The 23,671-nt window shown below is 45.3% G+C and overlaps 1 protein-coding gene across 1 annotated transcript in view; it reads right to left on the reverse strand.

The window, feature by feature from the left end:
* Window positions 1-1,509: 1,509 nt before the first annotated feature.
* The window catches only part of lrp5 (low density lipoprotein receptor-related protein 5), a 47,445-nt gene continuing 25,283 nt past the window's right edge, over window positions 1,510-23,671 (reverse strand). The window contains exons 9-24 of the mRNA XM_083666254.1: window positions 15,392-15,608; window positions 14,874-15,163; window positions 13,940-14,166; window positions 12,172-12,356; window positions 11,665-11,988; window positions 10,407-10,603; window positions 9,895-10,109; window positions 7,864-8,054; window positions 6,781-6,990; window positions 6,528-6,653; window positions 5,921-6,157; window positions 5,510-5,620; window positions 5,121-5,357; window positions 4,711-4,853; window positions 4,368-4,465; window positions 1,510-4,037 (exon numbers count right to left, since the gene is read on the reverse strand). Coding sequence (XP_083522380.1) covers window positions 3,776-4,037; window positions 4,368-4,465; window positions 4,711-4,853; window positions 5,121-5,357; window positions 5,510-5,620; window positions 5,921-6,157; window positions 6,528-6,653; window positions 6,781-6,990; window positions 7,864-8,054; window positions 9,895-10,109; window positions 10,407-10,603; window positions 11,665-11,988; window positions 12,172-12,356; window positions 13,940-14,166; window positions 14,874-15,163; window positions 15,392-15,608 — 3,270 coding nt within the window. The 3' untranslated portion in view covers window positions 1,510-3,775. The remainder of the gene's footprint in view (window positions 4,038-4,367; window positions 4,466-4,710; window positions 4,854-5,120; window positions 5,358-5,509; window positions 5,621-5,920; window positions 6,158-6,527; window positions 6,654-6,780; window positions 6,991-7,863; window positions 8,055-9,894; window positions 10,110-10,406; window positions 10,604-11,664; window positions 11,989-12,171; window positions 12,357-13,939; window positions 14,167-14,873; window positions 15,164-15,391; window positions 15,609-23,671) is intronic.

The raw sequence follows: 23,671 nt of genomic DNA on the forward strand, positions 1-23,671 counted from the left end.
GATATCTATATGTGTTATTCGCCAATTTCCCTTATTCCCTGCATAGGCTATAGTTCGTCACTGCGGCAGCCCAAAAGTAGAATTTTCACCCTTTCAACTTGTGTGCGCAATGCCAAACCGCGCACACCCCGTGTCTTGTTGTAGTTCATTTGGGGGCAATGTTGCATTTACACCAGTTTCTTTGATTTCACTTTATTTCAATATGAGCTAGTAGTGTTGTGCATATGTAGACAAAAGTACCTGTACCATACGAATTTGACAGCAAAAATCACCAGAGTCCAGTTAATATCTTAGTTTGATGTTCAATGTTCACTGTATAATCAGTGCCCTGTTGCTGGTGTGATGGTGATATTCTTTGCGTAAGATTTATAACTTGTGTGCCCGGTCAAAGGTAAACTCCGCATGCATACGGCAGATAATCTGTCAGCATGGTAACCATTGTTGTGCAATATGTTTGTGGCTGGCTGTTATTGCTATCTCCATGGTTGTCTCATTAAAGTTGATGTGTATCATATGATCTCATCTGATTATTCTTTTCACTGTGTAGGCTATTTGTTTAGCTCTCTTTTTATTGACATCATAATCTGTAACCAAGGACTGAGGATGGGAATCGGAAGATGGAAATTAGGCTCACAAAAAATTCCAATAGAGTTATCAGTTGTAACATTTGTCGCATTGTGGACTTTCCCTAGGTCTCCTCCACTCCTCCGGACTTTCCCTAGGTCTCCTCCGAAGACAGAGACCTAGGTTCAAATCCCGCCATTAGTCACTTCTCAACGAACCAGCTTGAATGCTTTGAAGTAATCTCTCACAATATCTGCAGATGCAGCAAAATAAGATCTTCAAATAATTAATTATTTTTGACATATTTATGTTTATTATGTTATCTGGAATATAATATTTTAGTTTTCTGTTTAGCCTCCTCTGTTTAATGTTCACACACCACACTCAAGAAATCAGAGTTGCATAGGTCCTCTATAGAACAGCTTACAGTTTGATATTGTGTTTATGAGGCTGAAGAACATCATTTGCCCAAGAATGGTAACCCAGTCTTAGACTCATATATTTGTTTCTATAACTCCAAGCCATAAACATACAGTACCATATTGATTATAATATATGCCACTGGTCTTACTGTAGTTGATGTGCTGCAGTCTTTGATACTTAATTCAAACCCTATTTTCAGCCTTCACCCACATGTTGAGAGATTTATGTGTTTTCTTTCCCACCTGTAATTGTCACTTGTGGAAAGCGGAAAGGAGAAAAAACTGTGCTGACAAAAAGCCATGTACATGTGTTCCAGCTTTTCTCCACATGGTGGCCACATTTAGCTATATAGCACAGACCCAGCAGATATACACCCAGAATATCTTGCAAAAGTGCTCCATTCGATAATATTGTACCTGTTAAATAAATTATTATATGTTCATACATGATTTTGACTATTCTGATAAACCTGCTCTACAAACAAATAACTAATTAAAAACAATCAACCACAAAACATTTCCTTAAAATAGAACCTTTATTATATAAAAATGCTTTTGATACAAAAATTGTCACAAGTGTAAATTATACAAGGCATTTAAACACAAAACACAAGACACAGTTTGTTTCGAGAGCCTCTATATACTGGCACAAGTGGGTCGTTGGAATTAGGCTGGAGTTGCCCCTCTCCAGTCAAGACCGTCTTATTTAAAAAGGCAGAACGTTCAGGGGGTTGCAGACAGAAATCTAATGGAGCTGACATAAAAGCCTGTTCTCTGAGACCAAGAAGAATGTCTATTATACAGGATAGATTTCTATCTGAAAGTTCTATTATGTTCCACCCTTCTAAACTAACCCATTGCTTGAGATGGGCAGGGCAGTGGTTTGTGGTGGTCAAAGCCATCTGTTCAGACCCTCACAGAAAATCTGGAAGTGATCAACATGGACACCAAAAGATAGAAGCTTGAAACTTTTGATGATAGCATTCATTTTGGAATTGTGGTCATTGTACATGATAACATTATATTACAGCATTATTATGTTATATTGCGGCACTTGAACATCATCAGATTAAAAGTGTAGCACACAGTTGAGTTACTGTGAGTGCTGATTTTAAAATTGTTTTCAGAGTTTTTAATGGGGCAGTTACATAGATACAGTATTTGAAATGTCATTTAAATTCACAGGTGCACATGATTTCTCACTCTGCAACCACTATTAACTGGCTGAAAGACAAGTATTTCAATGACCGAGGAAGAGCTCCAAGAAGCATCAAAACTTTCACTAAGAGGCATGAATTCAATATTTCCTCTTCCTTTTCCACAGTCATTTAGTGAGTACCATTCTCTGTCCACTTTCCATAACTGCATGGACATGTAATTTACCAATAAGTGCTCAATTGGACAATATTACCACCTGCTTACCTCACATTATGACAATCAAAGCCAGACAATATGATGGAGCCATTTTACAGGTGCATACCTTTCAGACCTGTGTAAAATTGTATTTGTTTTCTTTCCATTTTTGTAAGTGCAAACTAAAACCACAACTAAAGTGATTGAAAGAAAGCAAATACTATTGATCAGGTCTGTAACATTCAACACATTTCAGGATAAAATTAATGAAGGGTTTTTACCAAGATACCTCATTACAGTGAGATGTCTGAAATAAACCCATTGAATGAAACCTTGAAAACTCAATAGTTCAGACTGTATTCAAGCTATATAATCTGATTCTACAGTACACAGATTCTTCTAATTCATAAAAGCTGAAATACCAACTCCTGAAATATGGGACAATTTAGACCAGCATTTCATATGGAATCAAAGCACAAGACATACGGTATCATTTTCATTATAGTGACAGGTTGTACATCTTGAGAGAAACTACATGGTTGTGCCAAACCTTACAATTTCTGGTTTGACAACTGCATCAGTGATGATGGAGCTGTTTTTATGAGTTATTCCATAGAGACTCCTTCAAAACAATAACATTTCACATATCAACATATGTACGTACAGTACATACTGTTCTACACATAATAAAAATAACAATTGCAATGTTGCTATAAGAATAATTAAATCAGATTAAACAGTAAAATAGCTTCATGATCTATTGTCAGTTTGAATATGAAAACTGTATTTGTTTTGTTGGCCATTTTAAAAAGTCATAATTCAAAGGATATATGTACAGTAGCAGCAAACACACTTTTGGTAACTGAACAAACAAACAAACAAACAAACAAACAAACAAACATTATGCTTGGGACCATTTCAAATTCACAAACAAATCATTAATAAGAACATCTCATGGCTGTTATGAAAAAATTATTTACTTAATTACAAATATTTACAGTACTTTTTTTTCTGAGAAACTCATTTGGTTTTCATGGTGATTTGGCTGACCACATTAGATAATTTGTGAATGGAGTATTTCATCAAGCCAACATCTGGGACAATATATTGCTCAAAACCACAGGGTTAAAGGGACTTCTACTAATTAGAAACCTTACTAAAATACGCCAAAATGACAAAGGTCAATTAAAAAGCAGTACAATTGAATGTATTTTTAATATATTCAATTAAGAAGGGTACTCTATCTGAAATGAGGGAGGAAACATTTCAAAACATAAAGTGATACAATTCACACTGTACAAATATTTCACACTTGATCTGACCTTATTCCATCCCCTGTCCCCACTTTAACCCACGTAGTGGAAATGAATAAAATAGAAATTATCTCATTTGTTCATATTTAAAACTATTTACAGGCATGGCTATTTCCCCTGGTGTCATGATGAGTCCGTGCAGGGTGAAGGGGGTGGGGGGCCCAGGTGGAAATAACTGCGTTCTGTGGACGGGGAGGGGGGGCAGCTCTCCTCTGCTGATAGGTACTGGCTTCTGGGGGTGGGGGGAGGGGGGTAAGGGTCAGAGTCTGAGTTAAGGTCCATGTAGTACTTGTTGCTCTTCCAGCGACTGGTGGTGTAATCGCTGTCGCAGACGTCAGTACTGCAGGGGGTGGTAGGGGGTGCCACACCTCGCATTAGGTAAGGCCTTGTAGGAGGGAGAGAGAAGACAGCATAGTTTTATTTCCAACAGCAAAAGAGAGTTCATGATCAAACTGATTGTGGCTTAAATACACAGAGAGAAAAAATGATCTAGCATCTCATGATAAAAATGATAACATAAAAAAACATTTGCATTCCATCCGTCTGTTAGTGACTGATTATCTTCAGCTACACCCATACAAAGCTCCAGAGATGGAACAGGGCAGTGGTGTGAACTGTGAATGCTAGGGAACTATCACACAATGTGAATGTGATCTACTTAGCTAGCCTTAGCCCAGAGGTGTGTGTGTGTGTGTGTGTGTGTGTCGTCCCCTACCTGTAGGACCTGGTGGTAGAGGGACTGTTGGAGGAGTAGAAGATCTCTGCGTTGTATAAGGAGCGATCAGTGGCTGGAGAGGGAGGCGGGTTGAGCATCTGCAAATACACAAAACAGAAATTAGAGTTTCATTTCATTCTACAGTACAGTACCTAGGGTTAGTGTGTGTGTGTGTGTGTGTGTGTGTGTGTGTGTGTGTGTGTGTGTGTGTTACATGTGTGTGTGTGTGTTTACATGTGTGTGTGTGTGTGTGTGTGTGTGTTTACATGTGTGTGTGTGTGTGTGTGTGTGTGTGTGTGTGTGTTTACATGTGTGTGTGTTTACGTGCATGTAGGTACCGTACCTGTGGGTAGAACGCTCCCTTGGTGCTGGAGGAGCTGCTGGAGGAAGCTCCTGTCACATGGTTCCTGTCGTAGAGTGGTGCTCCACTACTGCTGCTCCCCATCAAGCTGACAGAACTCATCATCGACTTCCCACACGAGATACCTGGAGAAAAACACAGCCACCGCGCTTATTGCCTTAATGCAGAAAAACTATACAGTGACAGGGGGATATCTAGAACAGCAACACTACTTGCACAATTTGAACATAAAACATCATCTACCTTAATGTCAATCACAACAAAGGTATAGACCTATAGAACTGAACCAGGTGTGTTAATAATGCAGGGCTAGAATAGGTCGGTGAGAGGCTAGTCTAGAGTGAAACCCGTCTAGAGTGACCCTCTGCAATCCAGGAAGAGCAGACCTTTACCTGTGAAGGTGCCATGCTGGGAGCTACTGGGGGCGATGAAGTTGAGGGGCACATGGGGGGTGCCGCTGATGTACTCGTGGGGGAACGTTCCATTGGGACCCTTGTAGCGGCGGCACACCACACGTTGGCATACAAAGTACATCCCTCCCATCACGAAGACGGACAGGATGATGCCTATGACCGGGCCGATGGTGCTGGTGTGAGGGGGCAGGTCACTGGACGACGGGATGTGGACTTCTACAACACACAGGAAGAGAGATTACAGCACATCTCATGTTAGACTAGAGCTCTAGTCTGAGTGGTCGGTTAAATGGTCAAGATCAGATCTGATGAGCTAGCTAGGCACTCTACGCTCGGCATCTTCTCGACATTAAAGAGCGTGAACGTACCGCATGCCAGTTCGTCAGACCCGTCGGCGCAGTCGTTGTAGGAGTCACACTGCTGCTTCTTCAGGATGCACTGGTTGTTACCACAGCGGAACTGGTTGGATGGGCAGATGGCTGATGGGAAGACAACAGAGGATAGATATTGTTATACCGTTATCTCTGGCTGTGCCTAAAAGAACACAATATTCCCCATATCTGGTGTACCACTTTTGATCAGAGCCCAAGAGGAGAATGTTTTTTTTTTAAATTAGAAATATGTCATCTCATGGTCTAACATCTAACAACACAAAAAAAGGCAGGAGGATAAATAGCATGTTTAATGTTCAGGCTCCTCTTAAATACATTCAATCCTTTAATAATAATTTAGAAACGAGAGAAATATCAATATGACGTGAAGCGAGTCTATGAACGTACTGTCACAGTCCTGTTCGTCTGAGTGGTCGGTGCAGTCGGGCTCTCCGTTGCAGCGTAGCTGGGCGTCGACACACTGTCCCTTGTCACACTGGAACTGGAAGGCGGAGCACACGGGACAGTTCTCCTCGTCACTGCTGTCGTCGCACTCTGCGAAGCCGTCGCAGCGCCACGCCATGGGGATGCAGTCGATGTCCCCCGTGGCGCAGGTGAACTGCTCCGTGGAACAGGTGGGGGGCTCTGGGGGAGGCGTGGTTAGAACAGAATGAAATGGGAGGAGATTTGAATGAGACACCTGATGACCTGTTATGATATTTGTCTTGCAAATATGCACGATTGGAGAGGAGTGTCGATTTCGAGACCCAAGGCTTGGTGGAATACTGAGTACTGACTGTTCGAAGTTAAACTTATTGGATATCAGTTTTGAAGGGTAAGGTTTTGTCATGCACCCTTTGGGGTTTCTTCACTCATCCGGCACATCTACTGTTGGTATACTGTACATGTGATATATGTTCTGTGTGTCTGTATGTCTGTATGTGTGTGTTTCAGTTTGTGTTATGTGTGTTTGAACTGTAAGCGGAAATCAAACAAATGTACTATGTTCTGTTACCTCCACAGGTGAGCAGGTTTTGCAGGAGCACCAGGTGCATGGGGCACGAGCAGCGGGGCGTCCCGTCACCCTTGGCGATGCAGATGTGAGAGCATCCTCCATTGTCACGGGAACAGGGATGGGATGCTGGAGAGTGAAAGGTAGGATACGGACAGTTAGCAGTTGACCAATGATGGAGAATGTACAGGTAGATACATACATAATGCGTATCACAACAACACAAGCAATGCCTGAGGCTAGAGACAGGGTTTACCAAACTCTGTGGGATCCATGTCCTCCACAGCATGTATGCTGGTCAGGTAGGAGATCCGACCCTGGATACGCGTCCTCTTCTCCCCCGTCAGCTTGTCCACACGTTCGATCATCTGCTGCTGCCTGTCTATCCAGTACAGGTGATCCCCCAGCACAGTCAGGCCCATGGGCTGCAGGATGTTAGAGTCCTGGAGCACGATGCGATTGGCTCCTGTCAGGAGGAAGAGTGATGACATAATCAGAACGAGCCAAGGAAATCATAGCAAACTTGAAATATGCTGTATGCTCTCCAAATGTGTTTATCGTGGCATTGTTTCAAACCTTTGGTCTTCTTCCTGTAACCTACCTCTTTATCATTGCTCACAGTGTCAGACTACAAGCCAAGTATGTGTGATTGATATTCAATATGTCTGACCAAACATGGTCTGGTAAAGAGAAGATGGTTTATTACTTCTCTGCCGAACTGCTCTTTGATATGTATAATAAAACATCCTTAATCTGCCTGGTTACTGTCTCTCTATTCTGGATGCTGTCTCCCTACCCAGACATCAGAGGCCAGGGAGGAGTGATACGTGTGCTTGTTTGCGTGTGTGTGTGTGTGTGTGAGAGAAAGAGAGAGAGCATGTACGTAAGTGTGTGTGTGCGTGCGTGCATGAAGCTAAACAGGTACGTGAACAGAGCAGACGAAGGTGAGCTCATTGGCCAGTAGACATCAAGCCACTCTCTGGATCAGCAAAAGATCACACGGAAGAGGATCACACAGCCTTACAGCTGTCTGATAATGACAGAGAGACACTAACCAGGCAGCCATGGTGTCTCTGGCTAGTGGTTACGCCAGGCAGGGACTAGGACCACTCAGGATTACACTTCAAAAGCCTCACTATTCTCCTTCTATGATTATTGTATTTGGAGTCCTCTATAGTACTGTACTATACTATGTTCTGTAGTGCCAAGTATGGTATTATGGTTAAAAACCTGACAACACAACAGCACTTAATAATGAGCGATTATGATACCTGCTGCTGTGGATCTACGGTGTTACGTACCTATGGTGTCAATAGCAACTCTGATTGATGAGACTCACCTGTGAGGTCACTGCTCTCGATGCGTTTCAGGTCAGCGTCCACCCAGAAGAGCTTTCCCAGCTTGTTGTCCAGTGCCAGTGCCACAGGCCTGATCAGCCCTGTGGTGAACAGAGACTCGCGCTCAGTACCGTCCAGAGATGCACCCTCGATCTTGGCTGAGCGGTCCTGCATGGTGGTGAAATACATGTACCTGTAGAGAGAGAGAGAGAGAGAGAGAGAGAGAGAGAGAGAGAGAGAGAGAGAGAGAGAGAGAGAGAGAGAGAGAGAGAGAGAGAGAGAGAGCGAGAGAGAGAGAGAGAGAGAGGGAGATGGTGGTGGGATTTAGACACCAGAACGATAATGGTTGTCGATAAGGTCAACCACTGCTCAAAAGGACAATGTTTGCCCACATACAGTACAGAGCATGGGACTTCAAATGTGAACTTTCCAGATACATCAACTCATTCTACATTCTTGTACCACAACACAATGAAAATCAGCCACAGAGAGATCGTGTTTGATCGGAGATGTGTTTTGATCTATGCTCAGCGCTCTCCTCCTGTGTTGGATGGTGCTACAGCTAAAACTTGGCTCCTCTCTCAAAGCATCAGGGAGTACAGTCCACTGTCTGTCTGATTGTGTGGGCCGTGGTTGTTATGTCTAACGTCAGCTTTGATCAGCTCTGATAAGAGCCTCTCTAAAACTTGTTTAGAGAAGAATGCACTTTCTCATCTGTTTGTGATTTGTCTCTGCTCTTTCAGTTTGGCTCTGTCTCCTCAAGTCAAAGAGAACATGATCATATTTAGTGTTATTGTTCGACAAACGTAACCAGTTCAATTGTTTCAATGTTAGAGTTGGATGCCATCTAGGAGCTGCGACTTCTCTAGGGAACTTAAACCGAATGAACCCTGGTGATGTGTTAACTTGTCTGTAGCCACACTGAGCTGGGCCAGGCGCATTCAACATGATCTACTCTCTCTTTCCAGGTCCAAGGAAAGACATGCAATTAGATGGACTTTTCAAAAAGATACAATGACAAAGTACAAAAGTCTTAACAATCTACACTGTAAAGCTATCTGCCAATAGCATTTAATTCCCCTTTCAAAGGAGGGGTGGAGAGGAGAGCGGAGGAGAGAGGAGAGAAGAGGCGAGGAGAGCGGAGGAAAGGAGGAGGAAGATGAAGAGGAGGTGGAGAGGAGGAGAGGCATGCACAGCCATATGCTCCACACATGGGCTAACATCTCTGACTCTCCCGAACTGAGGGAGTGGAACCTGTGGTTCTCTGGCAATAAGTGAAATAAACTCTGGATCTTCCCATGTCAGGTTGTCACCACCACATCAATAAAAAGAGGAGAGGAGGGGAGGGGGAGGGGGAGGGGGAGGAAGAGAGATAAGAGGAGAGGAGAGGAGAGGAGAAGAGGGGGAGGGGTAGGGGAGGAAGGGAGATAATAGGAGAGGAGAGGAGAGGAGAGCAGAGGAGAGGAGAGGAGAGGAGAGGAGAGGAGAGGAGAGGAGAGGAGAGGAGAGGAGAGGAGATGATACGAGGGGAGGAAGAGAGGAGAGGAAAATAAACTTTCTCTGGATCCTCCCATGTCAGCCTGCTCTGCCCCAGGCTCTGTAAACTCTGCTTCTATATATACGTCCATACAAAACGGCATCCCTCTGAAATATTTCAGAACTATTTTTGTAATGCTGTATATTTACAAGGCTTTCAAGTGAAGCTCCCTCTGTTTTTGATTCGCAAGTCGACCACATTCAGAATAACAGTTGCCTCAACCGGAGCGTGTAACAACAATATGAAGCAGCATTGCGTTTCAGCCATAACCTCCTCCTCCTCTGTACTACCCTCCCTGGGAGAGCGACCACTCAAGATATGCTTGGCTTCGTTCGCCTTGCGTTTGACGGTTGGAATTCATTCCATTGTGCCTGACAAGTTCAATCAAGACAGTGTGTGCCAGAAGAGCAGTGGGACTGGGATCCAATCCCACAGTATGTGCAAAAGGGCTCTAATCGCGAGCCCAAGCCCCAGGCCCTTCTCTCCTCCTCCTCACCCTTTCTCTGCGTTGACTACGATGGCGCGTGGTTTGTCGTGTTCGTCCCTGAGCACCGTCCCCACAAAGCCTCCGTCCAGCCGCTGGACGTTGATGGTGTTGGTGGCCTCGCAGGTCCAGTAGACCGTCCGGCTGTAGGGGTCCAGGCTCAGGTCATGAGTCTGCTTCTCTTGGCTCTGCTGGTGGGTGGGTGTGGTCGACACCACCACAAATGACTGGGGAAGGGATGGAGGGGAGGAAGAAGTTAGAGATGATTATTCATACAAAAAAAAAGAGATCATATTAGCATATTCGTTATCATTCAACAGCTTTTACACTGTATGTCAACTAATCTGTATTTGCCACTGTTTTAATGTCACATCATCTTGATATGCAAGTGAAGGATAATCAAAAAGCATTATGCCTGTGTTAAATCACATGACACATTCAAATGCATCCCTGAAATATGTTTGTCATTGGAAGAACAAATGATGTTAGGGCAGTGTGCGATGTTCCTCTCTCTCCTCCCTCACCTGTGTGCCATCATCCCGGGCCCTCCTGATGTTCTGCCTCCCGTCCACCCAGTACACCAGATGGTCCATGGGGTCGTAGGTGATGGCCCGGACATTACGCAGGACGTGGATGGGCAGGATGATGTCTGGGCTCTGCTCCCCCAGAACCATGCGACTGATGGACGCCTTCTGGCTGAACAGGAGGAAGCTGGAGGGGGCTGGAGGGAGAGAGGGGGGGGTCAAAGGCTAGAAGGCCCAATGAAAACACACACACACACACACACACACACACACACACACACACACACACACACACACACACACACACCTCCCCCGCCAACCCTCCCAGCCACCCTTCCATGACTCCACGCCCTGAGGTCAGGGAAGTATGCAACAGTAAGAAAGAAAAACAGAGTCATGTAGAAAGACAGGGCCTTCATCCCCTGCCAAGACCAGAAAAATTCTGGGGTAGATATGGAAGCATGGCGACTCCCCTCGAACGTGTGTTTGTGTGTGTGTGTGTGTGTGTGGGTGCCTGTATGCATGCGCGCACGTGCGCGTGTGTGTCCACATGAAGCCTTAGTGAAAGTCTGAGGTTTTCTCCCTGTGTGATTCAGACACATGTGTTTTGGGGTTTCTCATGACTGAGGGTTGAGGGCAGGCTGGAGCCCTAGGTTTGATTTAGGGCTGTACTGTACGTCCACCTAAAGCCACAGTGCTGTCAAATACACTGACTCACTATCTCTTCAATAGAGACACATGATTGATTTTACATAACTGGATAACGTCGACTGACTTTATCATCATTCCTAAGGCCCCCTGGAGATTGATGCATACTGTATGTTCCAACACCCATTTAACTGAACTACTGACTGTTCAAAGAACAACATAAAACATCGAGTCAATCTTGATTTAGTTTTCCCTTTGTTTGCCGTCACATCAGATGTGTGTGATCTGATCACTCTGCTGTAAAAGCAACCCCCTCTCACCCAGAGAGTCAGAGGAGATCTCTGTAGCAAGAAATGATTCACACTGCAGCCATGGGTAGAGAGAGCAGTGCTGGGTGATTGTCTTGCAGCAGTAGGCCTCAAATCACTAATACTTGGGCTAGGATTCAATCAGTTGCACTTTGTTTGGCCAATGCTTTCAGATCAATACAAGTGTATAGAGAGTTTTGGCAAGAAGGTTGTCTCCCTCGTCCCTCACACATAAACTGACACATAATTCTTTTGAAACATGACATAAATACCACACCAGCCCCTTTCAACTCCAAACTCACAGCTGCAGTTCCGTCCGTTGGTGTCCAGGGTGTAGTGGGAGGCGCAGCGGCACTGGGCGCCCGCGGGCGACGCCAAGCAGAGGTGGGCGCAATTGCCGTTGTTCAGGGAGCAGTCGTTGGCACCGTCCTGACGCGAGGAGTGGAAGACCAGGATGTCCATGACGTACTCCAGATGCCCCTGCACCATGGTGCGGTTCAACCCGCTCCGTTTGTCGGCCCGCTCGATGCTGCGCAGGTTCCAGTCCGTCCAGTAGATGTAGTCGCGGTACTGAGTCAGCCCGAACGGGTGGGGCAGATCGTCAGCTACTATTTCCCTCTGAAGACCTGGGGAGCAATAGAATGATTTAGCAATATCATCAACTTGAGTCTTGCCTTGCCTAATAGTCTTGTCTAAAGAAGACCACTATGACTATCCTGTATATTGTAGACTGTTGGTGTCATCCTTGGTGTCTGTGTATGAACTGCTACTGCACTGATGTTGTAGCACTATAGGATCATTGGATTTACCTTGCATGTTAGTAGACTCTATCATACAGGTGTCCAGGTCGGTCCAGTACAGCCTTTGGTCGATGTAGTCTATCGTGAGGCCGTTAGCTCTGCCCACCTTGTCAACCAGAGTCATGATGGTACTACCATCCATGTGAGCTCTGGCGATCCTGGGCTTCCCTCCCCACTCCGTCCAGTACATATAGCTACAGGGCAGAACAGATCATTATTTATAGTTGTATTTGTACATATAGAATACACATCTGATGGAATGCGTTGCACCACAGTGTGTGTACTGTAGCTTACACTTAATGTCAAAACCTGTTCTTTAATATGTTTTTAACAGTGAAGGAAGAGTGGACCCAAACAGCCATATGCAGTGCCTTCGGAAAGTATTCAGACCCCTTCACTTTTTGCCATCAATCCACACACAATACCCCAGAATGACAAAGCAAAAACTATTTTTTTGAAATTTCAGTAAATTTATTAAAATTGAAATACAGAAATACCTCATGTACATAAGTATTCAGACCCTTTGTTGTAATACTCTTAAAATTAGCTAAAATGCAAAATGTCATCAACAAATCACTCAGTAAGTTGAATTGCATCCATCTTAATGCAAGGATAATAGTTCATGGAATTTTGGAATTAATATCTTTGTTTTTATAGGGTCTCTGATTTGCATAGGAATCCTTGCATTAAGATAGACTCAATTCAACTTATTGAAATTTCTAAAAACCTGTTTTCGCTTTGTCATTCTGGGGTATTGTGTGTGGATTGATGGCAAATTCTTTTAATTTAATCCATTTTAAATTGAATCTATAACACAACAAAATGTGGAAAAAGTGAAGGGGTCTGAATACTTTCCGAAGGCACTGTATCCCAACACACTCGTTGCCAAGAGTAAGTCTGCATTCCCAACCTAATTCAATTGAAGTGGTAAATTGGTAAATGAGCTTGGTTGGCCATAACTATGGGGCAGACGTTGTGGAATAACTCAATCCAGGTTCTGTATGAGAGAGGGAACAATATGCTCCAGAGTGAAGAGGATGCACTAAGGCACTGATCTGAGATTAGCTGGGCCTACCAAAACATACACACACACACACACACACACACACACACACACACACACACACACACACACACACACACACACACACACACACACACACACACACACACATACACACACATACACACACACACACACACACACACAGGCACGCACGCACACTTCTAAACAATGCAGAGACAGAGAGAGTGACCCACATCGTAAATACACATCTGAGGCCGCAGGCATGACTGCTGACAGCTCCAGGACATGACATCATCAGCACAGTGACATGTTAAGACCGCGGGCTTGTTGGCACACGCGAGTGGACTAACAAGCCAGTCCTCACACGGAACACGGAGAGGCAGAAGCACTGACACTGACGTAACCTCTCATTACACTGCATGAGAAAGTCTTTGTGGAAAACAGTCATACAAGGGGATTCACACTACCACATTCACTTCTTCATCTCTCCCTACACGTACACACACTGTTTCAATGGTCTGATTGGCAATGTTTCGACCACTGTAGGTTAGTCAGAACTTAGAACCTTTGTACTCTGCATCTGTGTTCTTTTCATGGGTGTGTGTAGAGTACCTTTGATCTCATCTCTCTGAGTTAGTCATGCCAATAAAATCCCAGCCTGTAATATTTGTATTGATGTGTATAGAGTGAGTAAATCACCTTTGAACTAATCTCCCTGAGCTCGTCATGCCAAAGGTATGCTAGTCTTACCCGTTGGCTGGGTCAAGGGCCAGGGAGCGGGGGTTGTCCAGGTCCTTACACACCAGAACCTGCCGGTACTGCCCGTCCAGCCGTGCCACCTCGATGCGGTTGGTACCGGTGTCTGCCCAGTAGACGTTGCGGCCCATCCAGTCCACCGCCATGCCTTCTGGGTAGTCGAGACCAAACTCGATCACATGTTCGACAGAGCTGCCGTTCATGAACGCTCTGCTGATGGTCTGAGAAATGGAGGATGGGGTACAATAATAGTAAGACACAGATGATACCATGCAGGTCGTAGGTCATCCATGCCAGGAAGGATCAGTGAGGTGGGCTAAACAGTAAGGTAGGCCCCGGGGCTGGCTAGCTTACAAACAACTCAAGGTAGCCGGCTAGCAAACAAACAAATGGTAATGTAGCAAAACAATGCATAAAGTGCTACAGTGTAGAGTCAGAGGGATTTAGCAAACACACAGGTGACAGTTAGATTATGTGGATATGCTGTGTGTGCATTCTACTGTTGGTAATTGGTTAGGGGTGGAGCTGAGGTTAGCTGAGTTGAACTTCAGTTTATTTAACTCTATTTACTGAACTGTATAAACAGCCTAGCAACAAAAAAACACAGAGTAAGACAGTCAGAGAGAGAGAGACAACCCATGGGAGCTAAACTAACCCAGATCAGCAGAAAACAAACCCCAAAACCTGTCTAGATTTCCCTTTTGTTTGCTGTCACATCAGATGTGTGTGATCTGATCACTCTGCTGTAAAAGCAACTCCCTCTCACCCAGAGAGTCAGAGGAGATCTCTGTAGCAAGAAATGATTCACACTGCAGCCATGGGTAGAGAGAGCAGTGCTGGGTGATTGTCTTGCAGCAGTAGACTTAAGTCTACTCTGTTCAATTCAATTCAATTCAATTCCATTCCATTCCATTCCACTCATCCTCACCTTGGTGCTGACGTCGGTCCAGTAGATCCTGTTCTCAGAGACGTCAAAGTCGAGGGCGGAGGCCTCCTTGACCCCTGTCAGAGGGATGGCCACATCGTTGCTGTTGGTGCCCAGGGAGATGCTGCGGATGTCTGCCCGGTTGGTGAAGAGCAGGAAGGCCTCAGGCACCACACAGGTCCTCAGGTCACTGAGCAGCTCCAGGCCCATGGGACAGGCACAGCGCAGGCCCTGTGGACGGTGGAAACACAGGTGGCTGCAGGCTCCGTTGTCCTCCGCACAGCCGTTGGTACCTGGAGTGAGGGAGGAGGGGGAGAGGGAGGAGGGAGGGAGGGGGGGCGCGCACACACACACACACACACACACACACACACACACACACACACATTCATGAATACCCATCTGATACATCAGAAAGCATTAACCCTTGTACTTAAGTTAGTCACTTATTCTGTGGTTTCAGATTCTGAACAGCTGTGTACGTCCTCATCTCCAACACTAATATTTCCCCTGTCTCTTACCATGGGTCTCAGTAACTCTGGTAGCCTTGAGGCCCATGAGGTCAGGCAGCTGGTCTATGATGATCTCCCTGATGGCGTCAGTCTTGTGGACCCTCTCTATGCTCCTCCTCTGCCAGTCAGTCCAGTAGATGTAGTCCCCCAGGAGGGTGAAGCCAAATATGTGAGGCAGCTTGTCCTCTAGCAGAGTCATCCTGTTGCTCCCATCCACGTTGATCACCTGGGGCAGGCAGACAGAAGGAGACAGGGGGACGGGGGGGTCAATATGAGCACTGTGAAACACAAGCATGCCAATGGATGAGTAATGTAGTTTGTTATTTGTCCCTCAGGCTCTTGTTTTATTAGTCAGGGGAACAAACACATATATCCATACACACAGAGAGAGACAAAGACACATGCACGCATGCACACACACACACACATATGCGCACGCAGGCACACACGCACGCGCCAACACGCACACACACACACACACACACACACACACACACACACACACACTGTCATGAGGATCAGGATGAGTTATGACATCAAGTTCTTTATAAAGCACGCAGGGGATACAGTTGACAATAAAAAACGGGTCAGAGCAGGTTACTGACAGCTTGATACAACACACTGACAGTTATGTTTGTCATAACACAGATGTAAAATCAATCTGAGTACGTCATATCGTTTCATAGAGTTCTTCAGTGCTTACCAATTCAAAGATTTGCTTTTTGTTTTCAAGCCAAAAGCAGGGGGACATTTCAAACGAACTAAACCAACAACCAAAACAAAATATGTGACAGCAAACAGAATAGCAATCTTCACAGATCAGCATTAACCGGAGAGCATGACTGTGAATGTGGGAGACAGCAGTGCAAATAATCTTGCTCCATGCAGAGTATATCACGTTTAAATGAATCAATGTGACAGTATAGGATTCCAGTCACAAGGTTTGCATTACGCCAGAAGAAAATTAAGTAAAGTGATACAGGGAGTGGTGCCAACGCATGCCCAGCAGTGGAGGCTGGTGGAGGTAGAACTAGGAGGTCCGGCTCATTGTAATACATGGAATGGAATGTGTTTGATACCATTCCTCTTGATACTATTCCTCGTTCCATTCCATGCATTACAATGAACCCCTCCCCTGATTTTCGGCCTCCACCAGCCTCCCCTGATGCCTGGGTCTTATGAGCAGAAAGACAAAAATCAAGTGGGTTTCTTGGGAGCAGTTCTTACTTCTGAAAAGGCTGCAATTACACTCTACATAAACCCTAGGCCAGGCCGGCATTACTATTACAGCAAAATGTGCCTCTGAATCTGAAAATAGAGCCATGTTGTTTTATTTTAGCAGCAAACTGGTGTCAGCTGCAGAGAATATTTTCATCTGTCAAACCAAACATTCTGGTGTGGCAGCAGCAGCATCTTATGGTGGACACTCCTACGGGACTTGGTAAGCAGGACCTCGTCCAGAAGAGGAGTGGAGAGCTCTGCACATCAGCACTTTCTGCTCCCTTGGGTTTCAGGCCGCATAGAGAGGTTTCAGGCTGCATAGAGAGGTATCAGGCCGCATAGAGAGGTTTCAGCCTGCATAGAGAGGTTTCAGGCCGCATAGAGAGGTTTCAGGCCGCATAGAGAGGTTTCAGGCCGCATAGAGAGGTTTCAGCCTGCATAGAGAGGTTTCAGCCTGCATAGAGAGGTTTCAGGCCGCATAGAGAGGTTTCAGGCCGCATAGAGAGGTTTCAGCCCGCATAGAGAGGTTTCAGGCCGCATGGAGAGGTTTCAGGCCGCATAGAGAGGTTTCAGGCCGCATAGAGAGGTTTCAGCCTGCATAGAGAGGTTTCAGGCCGCATAGAGAGGTTTCAGGCCGCATAGAGAGGTTTCAGGCCGCATAGAGAGGTATCAGTGGCTTTATGTGGCCGAACATCATCAGCTTACTGTATACAAACCAGCCTTGGGTTATTATTTTGGTGTTAGACAAGCCCTATTGTCTGCTCGCACACACACACACACGCACGCACGCACGCACGCACGCACGCACGCACGCACGCACGCACACACACACACACACACACACACACACACACACACACACACACACACACACACACACACACACACACACACACACACACACACACACACACACACACACACAAAGAGTAATCTTGGCTATCCTGGATAAAAAACAGTTGTCATCCGTAAACAAACATTCCAGTTACCACTACTATAAGACTGCAGGAGCTGAGTACATGGGCAATACATACTTAGGCTGCCTATTCATAACAGATACTGATATTGAACAAAATGGTAAACCAGTGGTCAGATCTGGTGGTTTTCCAGATAGCTTTCTCAGTTCAGATTGCCTGACTGAGGAGAAATCTACCTCTCCATTTTCCTTTTCTCAGACATCCATATAACATCCATTTTATACTCTCAGCCAACCAAAATCTAAACATTAGGGCATTTGAGTGGTCAGTGGCTGATATCTTAATACATCCAACAACATTCACAGACAATCTGGAGTGACGGCCATATTAATGTGGCATATTGTTTTTCGAGAGGGAGCTCTTAAAACAAAGACTTCCTGTGGAGTGTGGTTCCCATCTTGAGCCCTTCCTGTGTGGAGCGGAGCGGGGAGCCGGGGACCGTGCAGACAGGGGGTGGGGGGGTGGGGGGGTTGACGGGCCCGGGCCGAGGCTGGGTCTGTGGCTGGTTTGGCTGCCAGAGGCTGCCCTGGAGGGAGGGGTGTCCACTTGATTCATTTCTGTAATTCAGTCCCTCGCTTCCTACAGCTGGTGGAGCGAGAGCGAGCGACTTCCTCTCCTCTCTCTCCCAAAAGGAGAAAGAGAGAAAAAAACCTGGCACATCGTTGGGGCGACTGCAAAGCACTGCAGCACAATACTCTAGGAGGGGGACTTGGAGGAATCTGACACCCTGTAGAAATGGTGTGGCTTTTGAGGAGAGGAAGGTGAGATGAGGGATAATCCTCCTCACTAAACTGCTCTAACCACATGACTGAGAGAGAGGGAAAGAGAGAGGGGAGAGAGAAAGTGAGGGGAGAAGAGAGAGAGGAGTGCATAGGGTTCATTTTTCACCAAGCACTCTTTTCTGTGACACTATACCTCTGTGTTAATTGGGATAGAGACACTCAGAATGCACACTACACTTACTACTGTGAGTTGGCTATCTACTGTACTAACAATCACACATAGCCTAATTTAATATTTAAAGGTCTGGAAGTTCCAAATGAAGCATGTTATGCGTAATAACCACATCTCAAATTATAGACAGCTGACATGTACAGGTGACATTTACCCCTGACTCTCGCTGACCAATAGAAGTCAGGGATATATCTATCCCCACCTAGTACAACACAGTGTGAAGTCTTAAAGGGGAGCTGGCAAACTGTTCAAAAAGGTTTGTTTTCCACCACCTCAGTCCTCAGTACCACATGTGTTTGCACTGGGTATAGAGACTCAGTAGCATGTAGGGAAAGAGGGTCAGAGGTCACATGATGCTCAACAAACAACACTCATGGTTTCCATGGCATCCACAGTTAGCCGAGATATGATACCTCATGTGAACCCTCTTGGAAGCTTCTGACAACGTGTGTGGTATTCTATGAATGTTATGATAGCCTGTTTGAGAAAGGAGGAAAGTTTAAACCTGCTTTGGAATGTCAATATTTGTTATTCTGCAGTTAATTAGAGTCCTATCTGTACCAATTAAAACACAGATGACCAGTTGTGTTTTGGAAACCAATGCAACATTCTTTCTTTTTTTTGTTATTTAAAGAACACGATCTTCTGAGAGTGTAGCTACAGTGTGGTTGAACAGGATGGGCTTGGGCTGATCTTTTTTGTCTCAGGGTTTCCTAGGAGTGAGGCATGTATTCTTTCCACTGGCGTAATTACATATTTTATTGGATGACATACCTTTCTAACATCTGTTTCCCCGAGAGTTGGAGCTTCCACTGGACTACAGGACATTGTTCGGGTGGCGACCCGTAAGAACCACCAGAAACTCCACACAACAACAGCATTTTCACTAGCAATGGACAAAACCTCTCTCAAACTTTGGGGAATCCCCTCCTTTTCTCTTTCTCCCTCACTTTCTCCCTCACTTTCTTTCTCTCTCTCTCTCTCTCTCTCTGTCTCTCTCTCTCTCTCGGTCTAATCCAGGTATGATTACTGCTCTCTCTATGGAGTCATGTTCCTCCCCATCCTGACAACTCTACACCCACTGCTCGCCTTGCAGCGCATCAAAGGATTAACTGTGCAGCTGGTCGCTTTTTGGCCCAGGATTCCAGCCGCCGCGGCCACACTTTCACTGAGTTAACTCTTTCAGTTACGCGACAGCCAAATCTGAACCAGGTTAACTCTTAACGTTTCCTAGGTTGACTCTTTAATCTGCGGCGGTTACACGTTCCCTAGGTTAACACTTAAAGCTGCAGCGGACGAAATGTCCACAGGTTAACTCTTTCAGATTTAGCCACTCTTTGACACATGGACACACTTTTCTCAAGTTAACTCTTTCTGCGGCTGCTGTGGGAGCAGTGCAAGGGGAGAGGGGGAGCGGAAGCAGAAATAAGGAGATGGGGGAAAAGAGAGTGGGGAAAGGGGAAAGGGAGGGAAGAGGGAGAAAGGGGACAGAAGAGAGGGTGAGAGCAGTGTGAAGGAAGAGGGGGAGGGGAGTGGAGGAGGTAGAATGGAGGGAGTGGGAGTATGGAGGGGGGTAGGCCTCAGACAGCAGGCTGGGGTACACGCATGGCTGCCAGCGCACACTGGACCCTCTGTGCTGTTGCGAACGCGCCAGCTGCCTAGGCTAATTAGTCCAGAACAAACCTAAGCAAGCCTCTGAGGTCATTCAAACATAGAATACCATAGGGGGAAAGAAAGTGTTCAAGGCACTGACCTCTCCTTCAGCCAGGAAAGAAAACCTCACAAATAATAAACACAAAATGGACTCAACAAAACCCCCAAAGACACATAAATGGTTCTTGATTTTCTTTTATGGCAAACAGAAAAAACAATGTGAATCAAAACAATTGAGGATAAGTGGATTTTGCAATACAAAAGTTGCAAAAGTCTCAGGTCAAGTATGGTTTGTGAAATAATAATAATAATACTAGATCCTGATAGGTGGACAGCTAGGCTACATTTTTGTTAACATCAATTTCCATTCCCTTGAATGTGAGGCCGACCAAGAAAACAAACACAAAAAACCTGCACTTTGATGGCCCTCATGTCAGCAGGAGTCCTTTCCCTCCCTTACAAAAATCCTATTCATTTTTTACTGAGACAATTAGACATGGCTATCTTCACTGAAAGATGGGTGCAGCAGTTTTTTTTCTCCTCAGTCTTTTTCAGAGAGAATTATGCGCTGGGAGAGGGTTTTTATATAGTGTGAGAACCCTTTTCTTGACCGAGGAAAACATAACAAAACAAACAAAACAGAAAACACAAAAGTCTCATCAGCGATTCAGAGAGAAGTCAGCGCTCGGATGGGGCCTGAATGCAGGCCGATTGTAAACCTTGTCTCCGTGCTTCAGTGTCAGTGAGATGCCATGCAAATTCAATCTGCAGGCCAGTGTGACGGGCAGGCGGATGGCCTCTAAAAGTCTGTGTCTCTGAGGAGCATGACATGGCTGAAGCCTGACCAACAACACAACACAACACAGACAAGACAGAGAAATTGCAAACACAGTATTTCACTCAAATATAAGATTATATATTGCTTTTAAAATCAGTCATAACACATTTAATATCCTAGCCACTTTGTTTCTGAACAACTAAATTACAAGCTATAATTCCAATGGCCTTTTAATAAGCCAAATAGTAAAATTGAGACTATTTGACATTATTTCAAACAAAACTGTTGAAATACAACAGTCCTAAGGGGCCTATCAGTAGTTTTGGATGTATTTCCCTAGCCTCCTATAATAGCTGGCTACTCTGCCTCTACCTGCCCATCATATCAATCTCTTCACATATGGTATATTGGCCCAGATAAAGAATGTGAGGATCACCGTCACAGAGAACTCATAAAAAACCTGTGGACTGGACTGCATTACCTGCCCAATCCAAGAAAAGTGCACAAATTAAACCTCCACATGAGAGCCCCCCCTCGCCCTCGCCCCCACCCCCCTTCCATCCCCCCTTTACCTGCCAGGTTTTATCAATTACCCCCCCTCCAGAACCCAGCCCCCCCTCGGGGAGCTTCACACGAAACAACCTCCCTATTCACCATGGGCTTTGAAATATTATAGGGTTTTGCTGGAGGTTTGGCTGCTTCTTCTGAAAGCCCGACTCGGCAACAAATGATATTATCTTTTTATCTGCTGTTCTCTACTTAAGGCCAAGAACAGCGTTGCTTTAATTCAAACAGAATGTCCATACTGCCCCCCCCCCCACACACACACCTACATCTCAATTGTTCATGCACGCACTCTTTACCCCCAAGTACCTTTTCAGGCCTGTTTTAAACCTTCAACCATGTAAGACTTAAACACTGACAATTCTTATCCAAACATGATTGCTACCACATATTGAAGTAACTCCTCACAACACAAACAATTATAAGTAAACAAATAAATGGTGGATCTCTAGAGCAGCATCTACATCCTGTTTACCAAATGTGTAAATAGAAAATTTAAATATCAACATCCTGCCTGCAGTTCCTTGTGTCCTAATTGGAGCCTTCCTGTGGAATGTGTAACATAGTGTTAGGTCTAATGTGATGTAGATCCACCCTGAATAGCTTTTTCTGACATGCAACTGTTGGTATATATTTTATCTATACTACTTTTTTCCTTCAATAGCCACAAAAACATGCCCATGGAAAAGTATGGGGAAATTCAAACATGCACACTTCACACGCACACACACACACACACAAACACACACTGACGCAAAAATGCTCTTACGCACGTACTTGTGTACTTAGACGCACACACACACACACACACACACACACACACACACACACACACACACACACACACACACACACACACTCACAGCACGTCTAACTTCAGCTGGACATAACTCTTTCTCCAGAAAACTCCATCTTCCCTCTGATCCCTGGAAATCTGTTCTAGCTGCAGAGCTGGTGTCTGGAGAGGATCACTCACAATAAATCTCACACACAAGTCTATAAACAGTTCTGTATTATTCTACCAGGCCCTGCCAACTGCAGCCCCAACACATGGCCAAAACATAATTGCATTTACATGGTGGAGTGGCTTTCACACGGAACCCAGATTCCTGCTGGGGAAGGAGAGAGGAGACGCACGACTGAGGTAGGGGAGGGACAACAATCATAGGTTCATTTACACTAGGGTTAATCAACTTTGGTCCAAGGGTAGTTGAAGGGTTGCATATTTTTGTTCTAGCCCAGCATATACCTACTCAACGGTTGCATGTTTCTGTTGTAGGCTATCACTAACATTGCTGATTCTACAATTCAACGTATCATCACTCAGCTCTTCCACCTCGGCTGGCCGCCTGGCACCGCCGCCTCTACGTGGAGGCAGCAGTCGCGCTACTCGGTCACGGCTTTTCAATGTCCTGGCGCCCCGCTGGTGGAACGAGCTTCCCACTGCTGCCAGGACTGCAGAGTCACTACCTATCTTCTGCTGTAGACCCATCTCTTTCAGGCCACATCTTGACTGTCCCTCTTAAAGACCTCTTCATCCCCACTACCCCCCTGTACAGTTTTTCTACTGTAAATAAAAAAATTTAAAAAAAAAAGAAGAAAAAAGTAATCCTTCCTTCTTCTAGCATTGTGACTGCCAATTGCCCCTGGTCATAGCATAGATTTGTTTTTCTTATGATGACTGATGGATAGATGATTCACTTACTTAGACAAATGTATTTGTTGTAAGTTGCTTTGAATAAAGGCGTCTGCTAAATGTCAAAAAAGTAAATGTAAAATGTCATCAAGCCCTAGTTTAGTTTAAATCAGCTGTGTTAGAACACAAATGTAAAACCCTGGAGGTATATAATTGAGAAAGACTAACTCAGCCTATCCATTCAAAACAGACAGCATCTACAGTCTGTCTAAATTCCACCACGATGTGTTCTATCTGGTACATATGGGACGCATTGTGGAACAGACAACTCCAGTCGACAGCTGCTGGCGACTCCTCACCGCAAACACTGCTATGAAGCAAGCGGTAGCCACAGCACCATCATGTTAATAAGCCACAAACATAGCCAGAACAGGAGCAGCCAGCAGCCAGCAGCCAGCGTGCAGCCCCGTCCCCCCTTGCATCCCTCCCGTCCCGTCCCCTGCCTC

This window comes from Argentina silus (genome assembly GCF_951799395.1).
Source record: "Argentina silus genome assembly, chromosome: 3".
NCBI classification, from domain to species: Eukaryota; Metazoa; Chordata; class Actinopteri; order Argentiniformes; family Argentinidae; genus Argentina; species Argentina silus.